Consider the following 24,058-nt stretch of genomic DNA (forward strand, 5'->3'; position numbering starts at 1 on the left):
TGGCTGTGCTGGCTGCTTTAAGGTCAAATCTTTCCAGCGGATACAGGAATTAGAACATTTCTCTCAATAATTTGACAAGGAAGCTTTTGTTGAATAATCTCTGTCCTTATGAAGGAACGTTGCTCCAGCACGCAAGCCTTTCTCAGCCTCCTCCAGGTTTTTATTACTTTGCAGCGTGAAGTTTATGATCATTGTATCACGTATAAAATCATTGTAAGTAAGGTCACAAACGGAGACCACTTCTCTATCTTCTTCTTCATCATCTGAATTACATCTTGGTCTTCCTAGCAGTGTAAGCTATTTCCCTCATGTGCAGTCTACAATATGTTTAGCCTATTAGGGCTGATATTTCCATTAGACCGTTCGATAGTATGGCAGATCATACCGTCTGTGGCACACTAAATCGGATTGGAAACTATCGGGAGTCAACCTGCTGAGTGTTAGGTCAGATAATGACATGAGTAATGGCCCAGGGATGTCCTGCAGTGCAGGCTGCCAGGACACCAATGCTTCGATAGAGATAATCAATGTCAGAGATGTGTTTGGACACTTTGAATGGTTATCTGCTTTTATATTTTACCTCAAGAATAAAGAGAGTATAATGGCTACTGATAGGACAGTGTGTGCGGTTTATCTTTGGGTCAAACTATACATGGTTGCTCATAAAGCAGAAATTAAAAGAACTACTACTTGACTGCTTTTTGAATTAGTAGCTGGTTTCAAAAGTAGGTCATGGTTGTCTGAGTCATGTCTCTGTTTCACATTTTGTTCTTGATTATAAATCTTTTCTATATTGAATTTTTTTTATTCTGGCCAACTACAAACCTACAGTGTTGCAAACCTAGCCATTCAAGGCCAGCATTTAATGTGTAGTACAGATGCCTGTGTCAGCTTGATGGGGTGACTCGGGGTTAATGCTTGAGAGCTGTCAAGCACGAGTTGGCACGTAAAGCATGACTCTTCAAACCTCTGGCACAAATAACACGATAACAATAATGCCAAAAACACATTGTAAACTACAAAAACTAGTATAAAATAAAAACAGTTAAGATACATAGGTAGTAAGCAAAGCTCTGTTAATGGTCCTTTTTCATCCACTAACTCCGCTCCACTGCTGTCTTCAGTCTTTTGCCCTGCCAGTCAGACATCTGGTTACATGCAATGATAGCAGGAAAATTGTTGTTCTCCAGGAGAAATCTATCTAGTGAAAGCTCTCGTCCCCTACCCTGATGACAGAAATATTATGTATGTTTCTATCTCCAGGCTGCTACGGTGAGAGACTCCATGGCGAAGTCCCTTTACAGTGCCTTGTTTGACTGGATTGTCTTCAGGATCAACCATGCTCTGCTCAACATCAAGGACCTGGAGGAGACCACCAAGGTAGGACCTTGCAAAATATAACATACAAGAAATCGTATAATCTCCTTGGTCTAATGTGGAAACTTTCCAAATATAATGAAGGTATTACAAATTAAATTTTGGCAGGGAAACAAACAGTTAAAGTTACGGCTCATGGAGCAGCCCAGGCGTTTTCTATCAGCGTGTCATACTTTATCAGAATTTGAAATTATTTTAGAAAACAGGCTTTTCCTACATGGATAAGAAACATTTTGGGATGAAAGTTAACTTTTCCTGAAATTGTTTTTTACATTCTCAGATCTTGTCCATCGGAGTGCTTGACATTTTTGGTTTTGAGGACTACGAGAACAATGGCTTTGAACAATTCTGTATCAACTTTGCTAATGAACGTCTCCAACACTACTTCAACCAGCACATCTTCAAGCTCGAACAAGTAAGATTACTCTGAAAATATGTTCTGCAGGATGCTCTTTCTTAAAGATAACGGTTCTGTTTAAAGCTTTGATCAGGAGCTGAACTTCTGAACTGCTGTGCAGAAGTTATTTTAACATACAGTATTGTGTTGTACAGATGTGCCAACTTACATTCTTCAGCTGTGACCGTTTCCAAGCACATCTCTCATCCTTATCATATGTCACAACACATATACATTACAGTGACACGGTAACAACGAAGAAATTCTTCATGACATTACACAACAGCATTAGTTGAGACCAGCCACACGCCTCCCTTTGGCCTTGATGTATGCTCTATTAAGTGAGCTGATTAAGTTAAAGGGGTTTTTTTATGATGAACTTCAAAATGAACCAGGAAGTGAAGCTTTGACAAGGCAGTTGACAAACCCTTTTTTTAGTTCCGTGTCATAAATATGACTTGTACTGTCACAAGAAGAGACTTCAAAGACCTTGTTGCTAGGAGGTTAAAGAAAAGGTTCAAATGTTTCCTGTCTATCTTAAAACATAGGTCAGGTACCCATATCCACACTAAAACAGGTACTTTATATCATTTTGTTACCATTCCTGCTCTTAACACAGACCTGGAGACGTCACTTCCCAACATGCTTCCAGTGTAGGTGATGGGGGTTGTCATGCATGTGTTAACATGACCTCTACAGGGAACAAATGTTAAAAAATGACATGTACACAAACATTAGTTTTCAACATAATAAACTGGGTTTATAGTGTTACAGTATTAAGAACTTATTGTGTTAAAATTATGGCTATAAAATTGGATGAGTTATAGCTCGATAGTGACTGTACAAGTAATTTACTAACTCAACTAAGTGAATTTTATTTTTATTATTATTTTGTTACCCCCTTATGGTATTTGACAGTTGATCTTGAAAACTTGTACAGTATATGCATTTTTAGAACATTAGTTTAAATTATCAAGGCTGTGCATTGAATGTGGTAGTAAAATATGTTTTTTTTCAGTAAAGCAACAAGTGTTGCCAGTATTTTTTTTTTATTTTTTTATTTTATTTTCTGGATTAAAATCACTTGAGCTTCTTGTTGACTGGTGAAGAGTACACAGAGTTTAAACTCTAATAACATCTAATTATGGAAGTGATATGTAAACGTGTGGTGGATTCATAGTGTGAAGTGGGGTCAATTGTCACTTAAACCCATAGTGAAGGTCATTAATTAAGATTTATAACTTTTAAATCCAAAGAACAATCACTGATGCGCTAATGGCACCTGCCAGTGCAACTAGACCTTATTATTCAGCTAAATTATTCGAGCACAGCTGGAACTGCAAAATACTGCATATGACAACAATCTGCAGAGAAGCTGATGCTGCACTTTAGAGACGTGTTATCACTTCTTTTCTCGATTGTTGAGTCAACAATAAGAATGAATCACAGTGGTTTTAGGAAGATGATTTCAAGGCATGTCGAGGGGGTGGAAACGGTATCCTGTGCATTATCAAGCAGTCTGATACAACACCCCCACAAACCACAGCTCACTGATTACTAAGGGCTTGAGTCAGCAACCATCTGACACGCAGATTGAATATTACATCTATAAGTTTTACAAACTTTTATTCCAGGGCTGTTGCACTGATCACACTTCTGAAGTCTTATTGAAAGACAAACTTTTTTAAGTTAAGTCGAAGACAACTATCACAGAGAGATGTGAGATGTTTACATTTAGCAGATGCTTTAATCTGAAGCGACTCACAAGAGAGGTACAAGGCACAAAGGCAGGGTAAGTGTAAGGAGGTCTTGTCTAAGGACCCCTACTGGAGGTAGGCCACAGCTGAGATTCAAACCCCATTCTCCCACATGGAGGGCGGCGATCTTACTACAATCTAACCACTACACTAACATTTCCTCAGGTATTATTATGCTTTAGGAAATGTGTCTTGTAGCAATGCATTTAACAATAGGATCCTAACAGTGCAGTAGTGGATCTGAAAAACATAAAGCAACCTACTTTTCAAAACAAACAAATCTTTTTCCAGTTTGTGTTAAGTGTCTGGGATCATTGATATTCAAGTGAGGCCATGTATCTATTGAAACTTGAGAAGTCCTGACAGAAGCTTTGCCTCTCCAGCCTCACCTAAGTAGCAAGTAGCTTACATTTGCTCAACATTATAACTGGCAGCTACTTAAACATATGTTATACAGTAAATGTTGAGAACAGATGGTCATTTTTCCAAACACCATTTTATATAACCCACAAATGCAATCTCACAAAAAAAACAGCTCCTCCTTCTGATTTTGTAAAACGTCAGAGAGTAAAGCAGCTGCAGTTTGCAGCAGGGGAGTAACAGCTGGAGTGGAACGATATATTTAGTTAATTAAATCTTTTGTTCAGTCGAAAGTTGGAGTCAAATGGCATAAGTTGGATTGTTTGTGTGGGGAAAGCTCAACAATAACAAGTCACTGAAAAGATAATGAATGTGTTACAGAGGTATCCTCTCAAATTGTTGCAAAGTTTTTCAAGAATTTTTATACAAGAATGACCAGCTACAGATGTGCTACAGACATTTGCTGCATGCCGAATATTTCCTAAATCAGTGCTATTGGAGTATCATTTTTCTTGGAGAAAATATCTCTTTGTGATGTTTATTGTCCTTAGCAGAGAATGTAGCGTACTGCAAGTAGCTGTTTTCGACTTTACTTCAGGTTTCTGACGTGAGTGAAGTGAAGAGGCGAAAGAAGAGAGTCCAGTGTTTTTTTTTTTTTGCTTTTTGTTTTTATTAAACCAGCCCTGGATTAAGATCTTTGTTGGATAAATCCCTTTCCCAGGAACAGAGGAAAATAACATGTATGAATATCAACACTGATAAATACTTTGAATGTTTCTCTCATTATTAAAACACCAAGTGGCCCTGTGAGATCTGCCAAAATGAAAGCGTACATACCAGACACATTGTTGCTTTAATTGTAATATTACATCAGTCTGATCCATATATAGGAACGGCGCTGCCTGTTTTTGATGACACTGTGTTAATGAGGATTTTTATAGGTGCCTAGAGATAATGGCTGTGTCTGTGCCAGGAGCACTGTACATGTTTGCCTTTTGGGCTCAAACTGAAATGTGCAAGACTTAAAGACTCATCGTCTGTTTTCCAACTTCTGTAAAGCATAAAGGTGCAAACCTAATTTTATATGTAACACAGATGTGATGTCATAAGGCACTAGAAATGGTTTACAGTTCCTATATTACTTCTATTACTTGCTTTTACTGCATGTAAACAAACATTACTCAAAATGGCTCTAATACTGAAATCTGTTTGGATTTGATGTCCTGACAGGAAGAATATAGGGCAGAGGGAATCAGCTGGCGAAATATTGACTACATTGACAATACAGGCTGCATCAACCTGATCAGCAAGAAGCCCACGGCGCTGTTCCACCTACTGGATGAAGAGTGCAAGTGAGTCTCTGAGCGTGTTCGACTACTTACTTTCCTTGGAACGTCATTGTTTTTTCTTGTGTGGTAACGCATCAAGTAAAAGGTTAAAGCAAAACTGGCAGGTATCCTGAAATAACTGCAACGTCCTGTTTAATTCCTGCTGGGGATCTTTGTTAAATACCATACCTGTGATCAGCTGTCAGCTGTTACATGAGGGGAAAACACTCAAAAATAAATAGAACCAGTTGCAGAAGTGTTTCCTGTTTGCAAGTTTGTTTGTTTTTTAATCTTCAGATTCAATAAAAGGAATCTTTCATCTCATTGTTTTATTGTTATGGCACAATATTAGATTAATATCTGGTATCTAAAGACCAACATAGTGATAAAATAGAGCTAAAGGATAATCAGGTATTGGATTCAGTTATTTGTACACAAGTATACCAGCTGTAAGAGTTGATTTAAAACTCATGATTCAGTGATCTGGTCTTAACACTCCTAAAATACAGTTCTAGTGAAACTATTGCCAAATAAAGCTTTCAGCAATCCATGTCTTAGATGAGGCAGATGGTAGTCTATGGGAAATATGTTAACAATAAGCACAGCACCATAGAAAAAAAAAGACAATTGACTTTCCCAGCAAACTATGGAAACAGTGTCACAAAACAATACATTAATGTGAATAGTGTTAAATATCGAAACATTTCTGCTGATCTCTGAAATGTCATAACAATGTGCACAGTGGAAGATGGAGTTATCTGTAATGTAAACTCTCTAAATTGGAGAAAGAAGATACGGCGTTCAGGTTTGTGACTGTACTGTGACTATTTTTACTAACAATATTTCCTTCTTTCTTTCCCCCTTTTCTCCATTTGGACAACGATTCAAATTCTTCCCACTTAGAAAAGCTGGAAAGCACTGAGCCTTTGGCTGTGTTCTTAGCTCAGATTTCACCCTGCTCCAAACCCCCCAGTGTCTCATTCTTCTCATCTTCTCTTCCTGAAAGCTGTTGATTTTGTGCAGAGGTCCTATTAAAGGACAGAAGAGAAATCGGAGCTAAGATCAGCTTAATATGATAATCCTCATTCTGTGGCATTAGAGGAAAAAATGTCAAAGCTGTCTGCAGATCAGATAGTGTTAACTTTCCACGTTTTCAGTGGCCCATGATAAATACCGGATTAGAGACTGGTGGAAAAAGTAATGCCTTTAATTCATGATGTTCTGTTTGGATGAACGGGTCAGGAATCTGTCAAACATTTTCATTCTGATTTATTCTGCAGAACTCATGACATGGTTGATAAACAAGTGCAGGGCTTCTGACTTAATGCAGTGTATTTTAAAAACACATTTAAAGGTTCATTTTTCTTCTGTCTTCTGTCCCATTATTTCAGTTTCCCTCAAGCCACCAACCAGACTTTGTTGGATAAGTTTAAGCGGCAGCATGAGGGGAACAGCTACATTGAATTTCCTGCTGTCATGGAGCCCGCCTTCATTATCCGACACTATGCTGGAAAGGTCAAGTACGGTGTCAAGGTCAGTTGAATGTTAATTTCCAAATCTAATCACTGATCAGACGTTATATTTGTACTTTTGGATCTGACACATTTTCTCTTACTGAATAATATAGTAATTGGAGTTTTGGTGAAAACCTTTTCTCAGTTTGGGTTAACTTGTGTTTTCCAGTTTATTCAGTGGGGTTTCAAAGAGGATCTTTGTAAAATGTTAGGCAGGACTGTGCTTAAGGTCAAAGCTCTTGCAACCTTTTCAGTTTGTTTTCCTTTATCCATGTACCTTGGCGATACAGTAGAAGAAGTTGTGCAAGAAATTCCTCCTGTGCAGGACCGTGCTTGACGGCATCCCGATATAGCTACAATGTCCCTAGTTTGATTACGACTGCAGATCTTTGTTGAGTTTCATGCCTGTGATCGTACTGTCTGCTGTTACGTAAAGGTGAAAACACTCAAAAACAAACAAAACCAAATTGGTATTCCTGATCCACAGGCTGTGAAATGTGACCATCACTACAGACGGCCAGTTTCTCAACACAAGTTGCTGAATACAGGTTTAAATATTAAAATTCAATACAGGTGGCTGTGAGTAATCTGAATGGAGATGAGTAGTGTCAAACCTACAGAGTTGTCATCCAACCCTACTGCTCCTCATAGTTTAGCAGCCCATTTCGTCTTCTGGTTTTATTATCGTAGCTCAGCACGACATGGCAGACAGATAGAGAAAGATGAGACCAGAGATAAACAGAGGTAAAGTAAGAATGAATACTTCCATATACTTCCAGCGACTCGGGCTGAGGGAAATATGTTATCATGCAAGCTGTTTTCAGTTTCAGTTACTTGAAATGCTCTGTTACAGTAAATTAGCTTGTCCAAACCAAACCAAGGCAAACAATTAAAAATACTATACTATGTTTCAAAGCCAAGTTGGTAATAGTATTTTTATATAATAATATTCTGCAGGACACAAGCAATTTGCGTCTTAAGGTACAGTAATGAAGCCAACAGCGTCTGATGCATGTTGTTCTGTACTGTACTGTAAGTCTGATGACATCTTTTTTTCTAATGTTATGGAATGTAGCTGCGTTACTGTGATTGTAGCTGTGAGCCGTCTGGGCTTGTTTGGCAGCTTTGTTTTCATAACTCTATTAATGTTGTTTTGGACATCTTTTCAAGGACGATGCAAATGAGGATTTAATAAAATGTATATCTCACTTTATAAAATATATATCTCACACAGGATTTCAGAGAGAAGAACACAGACCATATGCGCCCGGACATTGTAGCTCTATTAAAAAGCAGCAAGAACGCCTTCATCTGCGGGCTCATCGGCATCGACCCATCAGCTACTTTCCGCTGGGCAGTGCTCCGAGCCTACTTCAGAGCCCTGGTGGCTTTCAGACAGGCTGGGAAGAGACACACACAGAAGAAGACTGGTGAGCACTCACGCTAGAACTGAACTATTAGTAAGATCTAAGTAGGAACAGCTAGAACACACTTCAGTTTACGAGGACAACGGGATTCATCAACATAAGAATGAATAAAGACAGAACAAATTTAAGAACAGGCTTTAGTAGATGGTGGTCCCAGTGAGGCTCAGTGTGTGTGTGTGTGTGTGTGTGTGTGTGTGTGTGTGTGTGTGTGTGTGTGTGCGTGCGTGTGTGTGTGTGCGTGCGTGCGTGTGTGCGCAGTAAACTACGTAGGGAGATGGGAATAATAGTCATCCTATTAATCACCCAGCTTACAGTCTTTTGGCTTTTAAAAGATAAACTGCTACCTGAAGCAGCCTAAATGAAGCCACTTCATAAACATGAATGAAAACCAAATGAGCTCTTGTCAGACAATAAATTCAGTTTACGTGTAGTGTACAGTACAATATGCTCACATAATGCAGTTTTGATTTTGTCTTATTTCATCGTAGTTTGATTTATGTCGTCCTATTTTGTGTTGCATTAGTCACTCTCCTGTAGTATGTGTGCGTAGTGTTAGTGTTGCTGCCTTTTATTTATAGTAGCTGCTCTTCGTGTCTTTCAGCTTTTTCTCTTTATGAATGCTCTCTTTTGCCTTAGATTTTACTCTTGCTGTATTTGATATGTAGTAGACAGATGTTCAGCACTGCCGTCGTATGAAACAGCCTCTGCTTCCTCTTAATCCTTCCCACACATCAAAGTTTACGTGTAGATGTAATGATATGAAATTATGTATCCTGAAATATCTTTTAGAAATCCATCAGACTGAACTCAAAAGGTATCAGTGTCACCCAAAGGACCCTGTTGCATGTCTTCCTAAACATTTCTGCAAAATGGGGGCTTTTAAATTCAAATCAGAGTCTTTTCTAAAATGAACATGGCATAAGTCGTAAGTAAATTGCTCTAACTCATCAGTGGACAGCTAAAAAAACTGAAAAAATTTAGGAGACATGTATGCAGGTGCCTTTGTGGAGGCAAAACACCTACACACAGAACTATAATAGCAAACATCCTAGAACTGGCTTCATTTGCAGTTTTGAATGTTAATTATCTTCTCCCCAGACATCTTGCACAGGTATCTCTCCAGTAGATGAGTGCATCTCTTGATTTCTTCTTCTTTGCTGTCTAATCTGTCTTCTCTCTCTTCCCCCCCCCTTTCCTGTCTTTTGTGTATTTTTTCTCTCTTGTCTGTTTCGCTTCTCCAAGGGCATGATGATGCTGTTCCCTGTGCAGTTTTGAAAAGTGTGGATAGTTTTAGCTTTCTTCAGCACCCTGTGCATCAGAGAAGCTTAGAGATCCTGCAAAGATGCAAAGAGGAGAATTACAGTAAGGCTGCCAATACAACAGTAACTCCTCCTACTATCATGTTACACCATGACTTGGGAAACTGTAGGGATAAGCTGACCAACATCATCGACTTTACTGAAACCAAAGTTCAGCTGGAAGACATCAAAATAATGTTCAAACTTAAAGACATAGTGTTTATTTTCTACTTTGTGGTTTCATTTACAGCTCTTTATTCTCCATCAGTAGACTAGATGCTTGTTGGTCTCTGCTCCCTCTGTTTCCCTCTCACCCTCTCTTATGCACCTGAATGCATTTGTCTTGTCTTGCATGTTCACTAGCATGTTTCACTCATCCTGTCACTATCAGTGTGCTAGTACAAATAGCTAGCAGAGTAATGCATGGTTATGTTGCCCTGTCAGCCAGTGGGGAAAAAACTGTAACACCTGTAAGTGTCCATCACTCATTTATGTTCATAAAATCACATTGCTTTGCTTTAATGTCAAGTCTGTTGGGCAGTGGGTATAGGTTCCTGTCCACCACAGCACAACGCTGCAATCAACTACCTTCTTCTGTCACTTATACCACATAAGCTGGCGACAGTGATAGAAGACTGGGGGGGGGGTTACACTATTATCACGAACTCCACATGTGGTGCAGGACATACAGCCGACCTCACACACTTCTATCAAAGATCACTTTTTCTCCACAGACATTTCACTACACTCACTTGTGTCCGTGTCTTCTTGTTTTGTGCCGCCCTGCAGCTCCAGATCTGAGCGAAAATGTTGTACAGAGCGATGAAACTGAAAACGGTATACTGTTAAGCCACCTGATCAATTACCTTCCCAGATTGCTTTTTTAGTAGCCTAACACACTGTAGATTTCTCTTATTTCACATCACTGTCAATGATTGACTGTAGGTTGATAGGAATGCTGGTGTATGAATTATAACACACTGCTAGAAGCTGTCGGGTTATCTCTTCCAAAGACGGTAGTAATGTAACAAAGCAACTTTAATTAAACCTTTTTATTTTTCTAATATAATGACTGACTGCCTGACTTCATTAGATCATTTAAAATATTATAATATTGGTATTTTCAATCACCAATAAAGGTGTTAATCAAACCTTCAATCCACACTACACTAAATAACGCTTCAGTAGCATCACTAACAAGAGCAACTCACTATTAACCTCACAAGTCTTTGTTTCAACATTAAATCATCTAATTTAGTTGTGTATTTACAATAAAAAGATCCATAACTCAGTCCAATAACCCTGGAGTGTCACATGGTGTCAGAGGTGTATTTTGTCTGTCTGTTTTCTGTGAATCTCTGCAAGAGAGTTGTTTTGTGGTCTACTTCATACCAACCTGTCTGTTTGTGATCAGCTGTGACCAGGAGGAGTCCACGCACACCACTATCAGACCTTCAGGGAAGCAACACCATCAACGAGAAATCACCACGGTAAGATTGTGTGCTGGGCTTTGAGAGCTGTTGTGTTTCAGGCTCTTTATAAATCATCTGGACACGTTAGGTCAAGTTAGGAGTTGTTGTTTTTTTTTTTTTAACGGACATCTTTGCCAAAATTAATTATTTCTATTTCATGACTTATGATTATTGAGAGTACTGCTCTGAACAAAACTGCTACATAATAAGCTTCATAAAGATATGTTTTACTGCAGTGATATCATATTAGATGAGATGCTTACAGTGTACTAGTTTTACATTTGATTATAGATGTACCTGTTGAGCCTCTATGATTGTTTTTATCCACCTCTTGTATATATAACATTTCAATTTCATAGTTTGTAGTTTTTTAATTTATTATTTATTTTTACAAATATAGAGGTGGAGCACCACTGTGTAAAAGACATTTCTTTGGAACTATTTACTATTTGTTTATTTTGTTTTGTTTATGAGGCATTTTTTGCATTATAGACATTTTATAGTCCTTAATTTGGAATTTGATCTTACATATTATAAAGCTCTTAATGCCTTGATAATATATGTTTAATAACCATTTAATAATATTCACCCCTGGGCACATACAGGACAAGAAAAGCGTAATGACTGTAGTAACCATGAGTCCCTCGACCTTCTCTAATTAGTTGCGGATCGTGAGATTAGGAGCCCACGACCATTACTGGTAATCCAGAGCAGCTCATACAGGACTGCTTTTGTTACACAGCAGCTCAGAATGGGGCTGCTAAAATCCCCCCCAATGTGATTTGCAACCTCTGCCCTCACTGTGCCTCCCTCTCTGTGTCTTTCTCTCACTGACACACACTCATCCTCCACATACTAAAAGAGCCCTAAACCCTGTGCAGCTGCTTCCTCTGTGATGTAAAGTCAGAGCTATGCATTGGAGAGCAGCTTCCAGGGAGTGATAAATATTTAGCCCTGTCTGTGGACAGAGCCGCGGACAGTGCAGTGCTTTATGGGACTCTCAAAAAACGGTCACTGTTGAATACATACTGTTCTGGTGATGGCGATAAACAATAAAACCAGGTCCAAACATTATATAAGGATATAGATAGATGCTCACATGTGATTGTGAAGATAGAACCCCTGACAGTGATGGAGATTGTAGACCAGAGGACTGATTGTGATAGAAAAACATCTTCTGAATCTTGTCTGCCTACACCATAAACAGGAAAAGTAATGTGAATGCCAGTGACACTTGTTTGGTTTGTTTGGCGCCTGGTTTCTATTCTGTTTAGCCATAAAATTAATTTGACTGGTTTGAATTCTCTTTCAACCTGAACAGCACCAGAGCCACAATACTTAAAACTTTTACTTAACTTTATTGACTTTGAATGAAAGATGAATTGTTACCACATATAACCAGAGTCTCAACAATGATATTTGAAGTTGTCTTTTCATATGTTACCTTCCCTCCTCTCTTGTCCTCTCTGCTGTTCTAAAATAGTTCATACTGGTTAGTGGTTTTAACCATGACCAGACCGCTCTTGTTTTTGTTTGTGTTCTGGGCAGGTTCTTAGGTTTCACCTTGAGGACTGAGGTCTGAACCTTTAGAGACTTTACTAAACTGTGTCTGATGAATTCCACGTTGTCCTAGGGGAGAAATAAGGAAACTTCTGGCCCTGCTGGTGGCATTTACTTAACATATTATCTAATAATTTGAATAGATGTGTGAGAAGTGCCAAAACTAAAAGAGTCACCACAGCTAATGCCTGTTACACACCAGAGTGTAGAATTATTGCTATAATGTACCTGTTGTTATATTTGACATACTGTACATATTGAAAACAAATTGTCAGACAGTTCACTTGTCTATAAGACTTTTGTGCTGTGTGTCCAAAGGGGTTCTCCGGGCCACGGCTGGAACAGACGTGTTAGTCGCCTATCATCCAGCAGCTCCGCTACAGAAGAAGAGGGCATCTTTGTCAAGACTGCCAGCAGCAAACTCCTTGAGAAAGCACATGACATCCTCATGTCAGTAACAACACACAGCTGCAGTCAACACACTGCTTTAAACTCCCCTCAATGATTTAGACATACAGTACTCCCCCACACTGTAACTTTAACCTCTAGTCTTTTTTTTTTCTGATAGTTTTTTGATTGAAAAATGTTTTTTTTTTCTACTGTCCTTTTTTTTTTTTTGTTAACACTGTGGACTAGAGACATCCTCTAATCTGAAAGATCCAACTTTCAGTGTCAGCAAACATCTGCTCCGCTGACGTGTCTTTCAGTGATCACTACATTCCCGTCAGCTCCAAAGCTGCGGTTCTGTAGCTAACCTGACCTCTGACCTCCTTGTGGACATGATGAGAATTTCCCCACAGGGACAAATAAAGTTTCACCTTGTTGACAGGGATATGATGCCCATGGGAACACTTTCTGGAATTAAATACCTAGCTTGCATCTGACAGGAAATGTTGTGTCATTCGGATGTGTCGGTCCCACCTTTTGACAGAAGAACAAGAATTATCACAGATTAAAACAGATTAAACTGCTGGACTAACTTTTCTGTTCTTTTATAACTAGGAGAAATAAAAACTACAAATCTAAGCCCATCCTTCCCAAGGTACAGTACAGGATTTGTTTAATTGATCTTTATATTAGACCATATTCCAATGAACACTGTAGTGTCACATTGTTAACCTTACCAACACTCACTTCCCGTCCACAGCATTTACTGAATGTCAAGTCCCTGAAGTACCTGAGCAACCTGACGCTTCATGACCGCATCACCAAGTCACTGCTTCACCTTCACAAGAAGAAGAAACCACCCAGTATCAGTGCACAGTTCCAGGTCAGAGACATAAACACAGAACCAGAGCCAGTATCATACTACAGGGCTTAGTGATTTGGCATTGAGTGCTCTCAGTGTAGAAATAACACGATTAGCCTGAGCTGAACAGAGGAATCCTCTTCCAGCTGCGAATATGAAGGTCTGCTATGGGTGGAAACTGGAAAACTGTTAAATGTATCTCCTCTGCTCTTTGTTTCAACATGTGTTACAGAGCGTTGTCTGGAATGTGAGACATATGAGACTCATGCCTACCATTAATGTACTGAATAATTTGGTTATTTTTAGGTCCAAACTGTATAATAAAAGCTCTCTTTGATAACACATTCCAGCTCAGCAGAAGAAAGCGTTATTTTCTTTCTTATTTCTTTGAAAGTGAACTGTGTGTTGTGGCTGTTAAACGTAGAGATGAGTGCTGAGGCCCCTCTGGCAGGCAGCCCTGGCCTCAGTGTGTGGATGACTTCACTTCCCACATCCTGTGCTGCACTGATTGCTTTAATCTCCCATGGTGGAGGAGGAGACTGAATTCCTTCTGCCACTGAATTATCACACACACATGCTGACACACATGTGAATGTGTTTACGCACATGCACACACACTAATTGCATATGGAAATACTGCACACATGGATTATTCTTTTTCTACACAGCCACATGGTTACGTGGACATATTGCATTTATTTATGAGCCCAGGCAGTGACTTAAATCTTGTCAGATGAAGTACAGGAGGCAGTGGCTTACGTCTTGCAGCAAAGAGTTTAACTCACAGATGGACCAACAGTTATTCACGCCTAGAGGAGCCACCTGACTTTGATTGTTGCCCTTCAAACACTAGACAACAACAGCAGTGCATCTTAGCCTGTTATGATCTGGCTTTGTGTTAAATGTGATGTCTTGTTTGTGTGTCCATTCTGCAGGCCTCTCTCAATAAGCTAATGGAGACTCTGGGTCAGTCTGAGCCTTATTTTGTCAAATGCATCCGTTCCAATGCTGACAAGGTACGGGGTACTCAAGTTTAATTTTCAAAACATTTCCGAGATTTGAATTTGAATTTCAATTACCTTTTTCATCTCTGGTTTTATATCTCTCAGCTGCCCTTAGTCTTTAACGATAACCTGGTGCTGAGGCAGCTGCGTTACACTGGTATGCTGGAGACTGTGCGCATCCGACAATCAGGCTACAACATCAAGTACAGCTTTAAGGTAACACACACAGATCCTGTAGATACTTTTTGAACAGCGTAGGCCACATTTTCTGTCTTTTATACAATAAGCAAACACATTTGTGCAGCTGTCATTAATGTCATTTTATACACCGTCTTGCTTCAGTTTTTTCAAGTTTATTCAATATCACCGCATTTATTTCTATCCAGAGTTGCATTAATTTCTTGCCGAGATCTTGTGTTGATGATTGGATTAGACTGCTATGTAGTCTTCACCAGCACATCCCTAAAATCCTCAATGGGGACAAGGTCTGGATGCTGTGGTGTCCAATCCATGTGTGAAAATGATGTGTAATGCTTCCTGAACCACTCTTTTACTATTTGATCCCAATAATTCCTGGCATCTTGGAATATGTCCATGGCATCAGTGAAGAAAAAAATCCATTGATGTAAAAAACCTGGTCAACACATTGAGGTAGTCTGTTGTCTTTATTGTGATGCCAGCTAAAACATATCAATCACTGCAGTAATTATTCAACACTTACCTATTTACTTAGTAAAATCCAGGTGGGGACATTTATTTGGCCAGGCTTTGTATTTTATACACCATGTAAAAAAGAAGAAACAAGGATTTGGCAGTACCAGTACACATGTTCAGCTTATTCAAGAGCTGGGAAATGTTTATTGATTAGTACTTCACTGTACTTAGATGAACCTTGGAGTAAGACAGGGGATGTATAATGTTTTAAGTACAATTACAAAAAGATGGGTCCAATTGTACATCAGTTTTAACAGAGTTATACAAACTGAACCATATAATTTAAAATCACTGCCGGTTCCCTTTAACATGTGTGTGATTCCCCAGTGTTATAGGACATCGGCTTCATCCGCTCATGTGATCATGTGATGTTTTCCATAAAATAAACACTTGATAAGCCAAATGGTAAAGGTTCAGAAAAAGATCGCATGAACATATTTCCTTGTGTTTCTAGATCACTGCTCAGATCCCAATATTTAAATTCACTCTTTTTTTCTTGCATTAGTTTCTATTTTGTAACATGGCATGTACATTCCTGTTAAGTCGTTGGTAACAAATAAGTCACTGTGCTAGTTCATGTAGGAGCCAACTCACCCATCACAACTTATTTTCCTATAGTGGTATCTAGTGTAGCCCTGCAGATAGTTCAGACCTCTACAGGTTTGAAAACGTATCACCCAGTTTTAGCAATGTTATTGTATAATATATAATACAGTAATACACCATTTGAATGATTTTATACTTTTACTGATGTAAGATATTATAAAAGTGACACCACAATGGATATTTCATACTCTGTAGACTTCTCTATCAGTTAAATGTCTGGAATGATGAGCATGCCTCACTATTTTGATGAGCTCACTCAAATAATTTGAGCACCAGACATTGTCATTTTCTTGGAATAACTGCATACATATTTAGTCCTGTGGTCAATACTAATGAGAAATATCTTGAGCATGGTATCACTTTAGAGGACTGTGCAGTTTCCCAACCGCTCAGAACAGAGCCTCTCTATTGTCCTCTGGTTTCTGAAACACTCCCCATGCTTGTAATTGTATAAACACAGCATCTGTTTCCCTGTCCACCCCCTACAGCCCAGTGTGCAGTGTGTATTGAATTCAGACAGTGGGCCTCAGTTTGAAGAGTGGGAGTTGAGAATATTTATGCTGTGATGTTTGAACCCCTGCAAATATGGACAGCATGGATTTTTACCTGAAACCACATGTGCCTTGACAACATTTTTTCCCCTAGATTGTTTCTGCTCAAGAGATGCTGAAGGAGACTGGTGCTGGTCATAAGTTATCTTTCAAAATCATGTCTTGAGTGTGTACATCCCCAACCATTTTATCCTGCACTGGAATCTGCATTAGTAAAACTGAGCAGATTTATTGACATGACATGTCGCTGCACAGAACTCTTGTCCACATGACAGAAGCATTATATCCATTAACGATATGGTAATAAACCTTCTCTTCTTCTTTTACTTGTTCTTTCGATAGGATTTTGTACATAACTTCTCCGTGCTGCTCCCAGAAGGCACCAGTGCCACCAGAGAGGAAATCCAGCACTGTCTAGACCAGCTCGACCTAGAACAAGATGGATACCAAGTGGGAAAGACAATGGTATCTACTCTTCCCTCTGTTTCCTCTCTGCAGTTCTTTGAAATCAGCTGATAAACAAATACAGTAAACATTGTGATAATCTATTTTTAATGTGGTACATTCCGTATCCATTTCTAAATTAGCCACCTCTATTTTTCAGTGGTTTTTTACATTGGGATGTTAGAGAGTTGAGCTTAATTTGGACAAAAAATTAATACAATTAAATAGATCGAAAAAAAAAATCGTGATATTTGATATTTAGAATATTCAACATGCTCTAACTGTGCAGGCATTTAAAACTACTGGTGTCTGGTTTTAAATATCTCACACAGGCTAAGTTGAATACAGCTTCAGGGCAGTTTTGGAACAAGCTGAATATAATTTGTATGGTACAAACCACGTTTCCAGAAGAATTGAGAATTTTTCTAAAATGCAATAAACACGAATATGTGTGATTTGTTAATTCACTTGAATCTGAATTATCTGACAAAAGAAAAAAGAATAGATCGTCAGTTTGTAACTGACCAAACTCATTGTATTTTGTAACTTTAAACACGTGCAGAGTTTATTTACTGCTCAACAGTCAACTGTTAAACCTTTTTACTGAAAACAGCCTGTATGGCCTCTGGATGGTTTTGTCTATGGGGTGGAGAACCTGACGTCTTTTTGACATAAGCTTTGTCCCAGAGAACCTGGCAGTGTTTCTGCACACAATAGGTGTGTGGTTTTTACCTCACGTCATAGAGTATCACATTGCGTTTCTGGATGAAGTGGTGGACAATGTTAGGTTATGTATCTTTATAGCATGAGGTCACACACATCAGTTTCTGCAGTAATTTCCATCCTTTGCCTTTATGCACTGACATTTCCCTGAATCTTTTAACAATATGATGTACTGTTGACGATAAAAGACCTTAATTCTTTGTAATCTCGTGTTTGGAAATATTCTTTTTAACCTGATTGTGCTTTGTGATAGAATTCGTGATACTGGCACCTGTTCGCAATTAACCAGTTTATTTTGGAATCATCCAGAAAGGCCTTACTTTTGCCTCTTTTCCAACTTTATTTGTGTGTTTCAGGAATAAATCTCCATATTAGCTTAGATTTACAAAATAAAATGAAGGTGGTCAGTGGAAACACTGAAAATCGTTTGTGTTCATTGGTCAGAAAAAAAAAAAACAAATCACAGATTTAGATTTCTATTTCATTTTTTAAAAGGTCACAACTTTTCTGAAAATTGAGTTTGTATGTAAAAAGTCTACTTCAGCTGAACTATCTGGCTTCCGTAAAAATTAATTAAAGTCACAGATAATAAACAAGATGTAAAGTATAAAGGTGGTTTAACAATTGTTTAATGAAATTGCCAATGATGACATTTTTAGCTGACATTAGCTGATTATGTCCTAGGGCACAGTGTGGCATATGTGGTATGTTGCATTCTGGGAATTGTCAGTAATACCCAAAATTGTAAATAATGCAGGGTATTCAAATTGGTCCAACTTAGTTTATTAAGCTGTTAAATTACATTCACTATAAATAGAGTCATGACAGGATAGTGTTAGGGATAACCTTCATAATACCTAAAAGCATCCTCTCTCTTTGAATGAAAGGATGTAATGAAGACAGAGCCCCATATTTGGTGTAAGTCCAGGGCATGAATGAAGCATGATGGTGGGGTCCACTGTCTATATAATTAGAGGATCATATGTCACATTCTTGTGAGCATGTAGTCAGCCAGCAATTTGAGGCTTGCTTTTTTATATTTTGGCTGGGGGGGGGGGGGGGTTGAGTGTGTATATATCTTTGTCTAAGCAGCTGCAGAGACTCAATCTTCATTAAATGTGTTCTGCCCTGTAAACCCTCCGTCCTCAGGTGTTTTTGCATGAGACTGAACGTCAGCGGCTGCAGGCCTTACTCCACAGGGAGGTTTTCAGACTCATCGTCATGCTGCAGAGACGATTCAGAGCCCGATTGGAGAGGAAGCAGTTTGTCAGGATGAGAGAGGCAGCAATCTGCATCCAGGTACAGTGCTTTACCTCATTGGTTCTCTTATCTCTGGTATCTACCTAATTTCTTTTTTTATTTTTGTTTGACACTTTTTTTATTTTCTTGTTTGGTTTGATTTGTTTTTTCTTGGAATATCATAATGCCTTATTAAATCTATTAAATAAATCAATTAATGTTTATAATACATAATTACTAATTTATTTTTTAATAACCAAATTAAAGAGACAGACTTTACTTTGTATCAGTGATCACGTTTTGTATGATTTGCAGTGTTTTTATACTAATCAATATCAGAATCTTGTCCAGTCTCATACATTATCCTGCAAAAGGCACTTGATTAAAAGGAAAAACAACATTACAGTATCATGTAAATAATATATCATTGTCATTATTTCTATACAGACATGGTGGCGTTTGTACCAGCCCAGCACTTTGTACCAAAAGGAGGGGGAGGACTATGACCCAAAGATCCTGCATGGGGCAGTTCTGTGTTTGCAGGCACACTGGCGAGGTTACAGGGAGCGTCAGAGGTTCAGATTGTGGAGGGAGGCTGCTCTGGTGCTGCAGAGGGCATGGAGGTTATGGCTTCATCGGCGCTCCAGAGCAGCTCTAATTATTCAGACAGCTTGGCGGTGTCATTCAGCCAGAGAAGCATACTTGCATCTGTACGCTGCTGTGGTACAAACACAGGCAATTAGCAGAGGCTACCTTGCCAGGAAGAGGTAAGCCATAATGTTAAACACCTGTGTTTTTATCCTGAGCAGTGGCACCTGTTTAAAATGTAATTTAAACTTTAGCATTTAACAATTTTTAGAAATGTTCCACATTCTGAAAGTAGCTTTTAGTGTAGGTGACGGCTTGATTTTCATTAAGCTGGTGAAAAAAACAGTTTAATCTTTGCACATAGCTCCTGCAGTATTTGGTCATGGTTCAGTGTGGCAACAGACCACGTAAGAGCATGCCATTACTCAAGCAGTCGAATACAAAGCAGCTCTACAATCAGCTGAGCTGCTGAGAGCAAGAATTTTAATATCAGACTCAAACTTTGGTAAATACTTTAAAGTAGATGCAGTTTGTTATGAATAGAAAGCTGTTGAATCTTGCTGTATCTTGATAAAAGGAGTAGTAGAGTAGAAATCAAGTTGACATTATCCTGTTAAGTTTTAATCATCGTCTTTTTTATTGACAGCTTTCAAACACTCAGAGAACAGAGACTGAAGGAGAAAGAGCAGCAGGAGACGCTGCTTCAGCTACAAAATGGCCAAGTGAGTCTTTCACCCGAAGAAGAGGAGGAATCGCCTCAGAAAATCATGGGGTTGGACCTCAGTAAGTGGGAGGATCGCTCATACGAGCAAAGAGAAAGAAGCCTCCAAGTGCTCAGCAGCCATGAGAGTACAGTTAAGGAGGAAAGAGAAGCACGAGATCATGCAAGGCAAAGCGAGATTTATTCTAAATCACCAACTGAAGCACAAGCCTCAATTGCGATGTCGACTGTAGCAGTTCAAGAAAGGGCCAGAACTGCAGAGGAGCCCGGCCATAAAACCACACGGGCCAAGAGAGAGAGTCGGCGGATGAGAGAGTTGGAACAGGCCAAGTTCAGCCTGGAGCTCCTCAAGGTCCGGGCAACCAGCGGTGGAGCCTCGTCCCCATCTGAGGAACGCCGGTGGTCTATTGAATTGGTGCCCCCTGCAACCCCACCCCTTCGTTCACCACAGGGCACGCCTGACAGCCAGAGCTCCAAAGGCAGCTTTGAGCTTCTCAGTATGGATGAGGAGCCACCCAAGGCTACAGAAGAGGTGACGGATATTGAGGACTCCTGCTCCCCTCCTCCTTCAGTAGCTTCAGTACCTGAGCCTGATGTGGCGGTCGTTTCAACAAGCTCAGAGCCACTTGAACCACATGCAGCAGGAGTTCCTGATGCTGTTGCCCACCCAGGCAGCCAGGACCAAATGGAAACATCTCAGGCAACCCCTTCTGCCCCGATGCATCCGTCCAAAATCAATAACTACCTCCCTAAGTTTTACTTCCCTACAAATGAGGGCAGCACCACAATCTCCTGTCATCCTGCTGAAGAACCTCAACCACATACAGAGGCCTCTGAAACCTCGTCCAGTATTACCAGACCTCTCAAAGAACGACGAGAGTCAACACGTCGACCAGTGGTGGTGGTCATCAGCATGCAGAAGGAAACACCACTGAGCGAAGAACTAAGTGATATTGTCCTTTCCTCCATTGAGGTTCGAGATTCTGCGGCCCAGACAGGGGAGTTGATGCCATCGCCACAGCAACCAGACCAAGCAACTGTGTTTCAAAGTCCCATGGCTGTTTCTGTCCCTAAGGCTGATCAGAGTCTACTTGAGAAACTGGTGCGACTGAACGAGGAAAAAGAGGAAAGGCAGCGGAATCAACAACAGCAGAATGAAAAGGAGATGATGGAGCAGATAAGACAACAGAAGGAAGCGTTGGAGCAGCAACGCCGTTTCTTCGTTCAGTACGAGAGGGACATGTTTGAGAAAAAAAGAGAAGAAGCACTGCAAAGGATACAGCAGAGTCGACAGAGTGGACATGTTAGTGGAGCTGCAGCCTCCAGCAAGCCTGTTAGACCCAGTTCATTACTGATAGAGAGAACAGCAGGGTTGATTCCTCATGCCAGAACACAGTCAGACTCTGATGCCCCATCAGTGCATTCTCCCCCAGGTGTAGACATTCAAGGCAGTGGCCCCTACCCCCTCTTGCCTCCTCCACCTGCTTCGGCACCCAGAGAAATCCGAAAGGAGAGCAGACCTGTTGCTGAAGGCTGGGCACCAAAACTAGTTCTGGAGTCCCGAGATAGAGGGGAAACGAGGGTGAGGCGCGCTAATAAGCAGCCACCCAATAGCCAAGGCACCACAGTTAGTATGACGGATAAATCAGGCAGCATCTTCTTCTCTCCAAAGGACAGAGTGACATTTGCAAAGTGAGTAGTCAGTTTCCTAACAACTTTGATGTTGATGTTTCAAGAAGTTTTTTGACATTTATCATTTCCTCTTTTTATCCAGCAGGTTTGACAGTGATGCTGCCACTGCAGCAGCACCTGAACCCACTCCAAAACAAGGACCCACAGCAGTGTCCAAACTTCCCAAAGGAACAAAACCACGTGATGTAGGCAAAGCTTATTTTACTTTTTAGACAATAGACATAAAGCATGTGCAGCAGTGCCTCTTTGTGTTGTGTGAAATTAATTACTGAATCTTGAGGGAGCACGAGAGCTTCCAGTCTCACAACATAATGACCTACATGAAGAGCAAAATGCACTGAAGCTCTTCCACCGTTTTTTAAAGGCTCCATTTAAACATGCTGTTATCACTTCTGGTAAACTCCAGGTTGGCAGAGCGGGCCAAAAAAAGAAAGCCAGAATGGCACGGACTCGCTCCGACTTCCTGACCCGTGCCCCTGTCACCCCATTTGGGGGCGATTCAGACGAGGATGACTATGATGGCGACAACCCCGTCAGCCCCCGTCATTACACTCTGCCCCTCTCCAAACAGAGCTCCGTGGAGGCGGGCTTAGGAGAGTCCTGTTTCAGTGACTCAGACATGGTAACAGGCGCCATCAAAACCAGTAGTGGCCCTTTTAATGTGGCTTCTCTTTGACATTTCTAACCTCCTTCAGCACACAGGCCGTAGGTAGATTGATCTGCATCACAACTCCAACTCAAGCTAGGCTTTAACATAATTCTGTTTTCTAGAAATGCACTTTCTGTTTCTCCCTTTACTTTTAATATCCAATGGAGGCAACAACTTTGTTAAAAAAGCCTAAAAATCAATCGGTTAGATAAATTGGGTTTCTCAAGACAGGTATTTCACCATTATTCTAAAATATCTACTAACCGTATTCTGTACTGAAGTACACAGTAAATACTCTGTTGCTTCCCAACAGAAGAAAATACTATTTCTGAATGTTTTTATTTATGATACAAATGTCCATCTGAATTTTAAAAACACCATCATTAATCCAGTACTTTGATGACAATCAAAACAACTTCAGCTTTTCTTATAACTACATCTTTTCTAACATGGGTTGGCTACTCTTTCGCAGCTGACAGTGATTTCTCTTCTTGATTTATTCTTTCTGGTTAACAATATTTGCATGTCAACTAATCATATTTCCTCTCCAAGCATGTAGCCCTATCAGTCTTCAAACTGAACATCTTTCATTGATTCTTCTCCTGGAAAACTGATTTGTTCCTTTTGTCTTATTGTTGTCAGTTATTGTTATCATTTTCTCTGATTCTCTGGTAATGTGTATTGCGGCAGGTGCAGCTCCAGTGATGTGATGCTGCCATCTTCTGGCTTAAACTCAGCATCAGCTCATAACTAAATAACATGAAAATGTGCCACTGGAGGCATTTTTGTTTTGTTTTCTCTGTGTTAAACACGTTTATCAACCTCATGTTGTTTCAGCCTGCACATTCTGAGGAGCAGAAGAAGATGCAAAAAGCCATCTCATCGGGAGATTTGGGCAAAGTCCAATCAATGCGCAAGAACTCACAAGATGGAAGGTTTGTTCCTCAACGTAGCGTTGCTAGCATCCAAAGTTTGAAAAATGTCTTAATGTCTTGATTTAAAAAGAAATTGTTAAGAACACATTGTCACTTGATTCAAGCTATTTACAGTTTCAGCATAATTGATATGTCATCAAAGAATTTCATGACTTTTGCATTGATATAACGAACAGGGTTCGTGGTAAGATGCGTTTCTGGGGCAAGACCAAGTATGGGGATAAGAAAGCGTCCAGGGAAAAGCTGATCTGTGGGGGTGATTCTATGGATGGAGACTATGGAGAAACTGGGCCATTGCTAGGAGAGGGTGCGTTACCCAAAGGCAAATTTGTTTTCATTTAACAAAGAAAAATACATAATGTCTTTTATTTTGAAAGCATCTGCAGTTCAGGTGACTCGCACAAATGCTTTGTTTTAAATTGTGATTCCACATTATTCATCCTAAAGCAAATT

General features: G+C 39.8%; 1 protein-coding gene across 11 annotated transcripts in view; it reads left to right on the forward strand.

Moving 5' to 3' along the window:
• The window catches only part of myo9aa (myosin IXAa), an 80,636-nt gene that overhangs the window by 49,779 nt on the left and 6,799 nt on the right, over window positions 1-24,058 (forward strand). For 2 of the 11 annotated variants that reach the window (XM_026377817.1, XM_026377812.1), the window contains 21 exons: window positions 1,264-1,380; window positions 1,658-1,792; window positions 5,122-5,243; window positions 6,611-6,752; window positions 7,968-8,163; window positions 9,403-9,522; window positions 10,248-10,295; window positions 10,873-10,948; window positions 12,809-12,940; window positions 13,493-13,532; window positions 13,638-13,760; window positions 14,675-14,755; window positions 14,849-14,959; window positions 16,957-17,079; window positions 18,931-19,080; window positions 19,468-19,787; window positions 20,255-22,021; window positions 22,104-22,206; window positions 22,428-22,643; window positions 23,508-23,605; window positions 23,782-23,927. In XM_026377817.1, coding sequence (XP_026233602.1) covers window positions 1,264-1,380; window positions 1,658-1,792; window positions 5,122-5,243; window positions 6,611-6,752; window positions 7,968-8,163; window positions 9,403-9,522; window positions 10,248-10,295; window positions 10,873-10,948; window positions 12,809-12,940; window positions 13,493-13,532; window positions 13,638-13,760; window positions 14,675-14,755; window positions 14,849-14,959; window positions 16,957-17,079; window positions 18,931-19,080; window positions 19,468-19,787; window positions 20,255-22,021; window positions 22,104-22,206; window positions 22,428-22,643; window positions 23,508-23,605; window positions 23,782-23,927 — 4,366 coding nt within the window. The remainder of the gene's footprint in view (window positions 1-1,263; window positions 1,381-1,657; window positions 1,793-5,121; window positions 5,244-6,610; window positions 6,753-7,967; window positions 8,164-9,402; window positions 9,523-10,247; window positions 10,296-10,872; window positions 10,949-12,808; window positions 12,941-13,492; window positions 13,533-13,637; window positions 13,761-14,674; window positions 14,756-14,848; window positions 14,960-16,956; window positions 17,080-18,930; window positions 19,081-19,467; window positions 19,788-20,254; window positions 22,022-22,103; window positions 22,207-22,427; window positions 22,644-23,507; window positions 23,606-23,781; window positions 23,928-24,058) is intronic. The other 9 variants (XM_026377814.1, XM_026377813.1, XM_026377815.1 and 6 more) reach the window with 9 other exon arrangements.

The sequence above is a fragment of the Anabas testudineus genome, chromosome 3 (genome assembly GCF_900324465.2).
Source record: "Anabas testudineus chromosome 3, fAnaTes1.2, whole genome shotgun sequence".
NCBI lineage: Eukaryota > Metazoa > Chordata > Actinopteri > Anabantiformes > Anabantidae > Anabas > Anabas testudineus.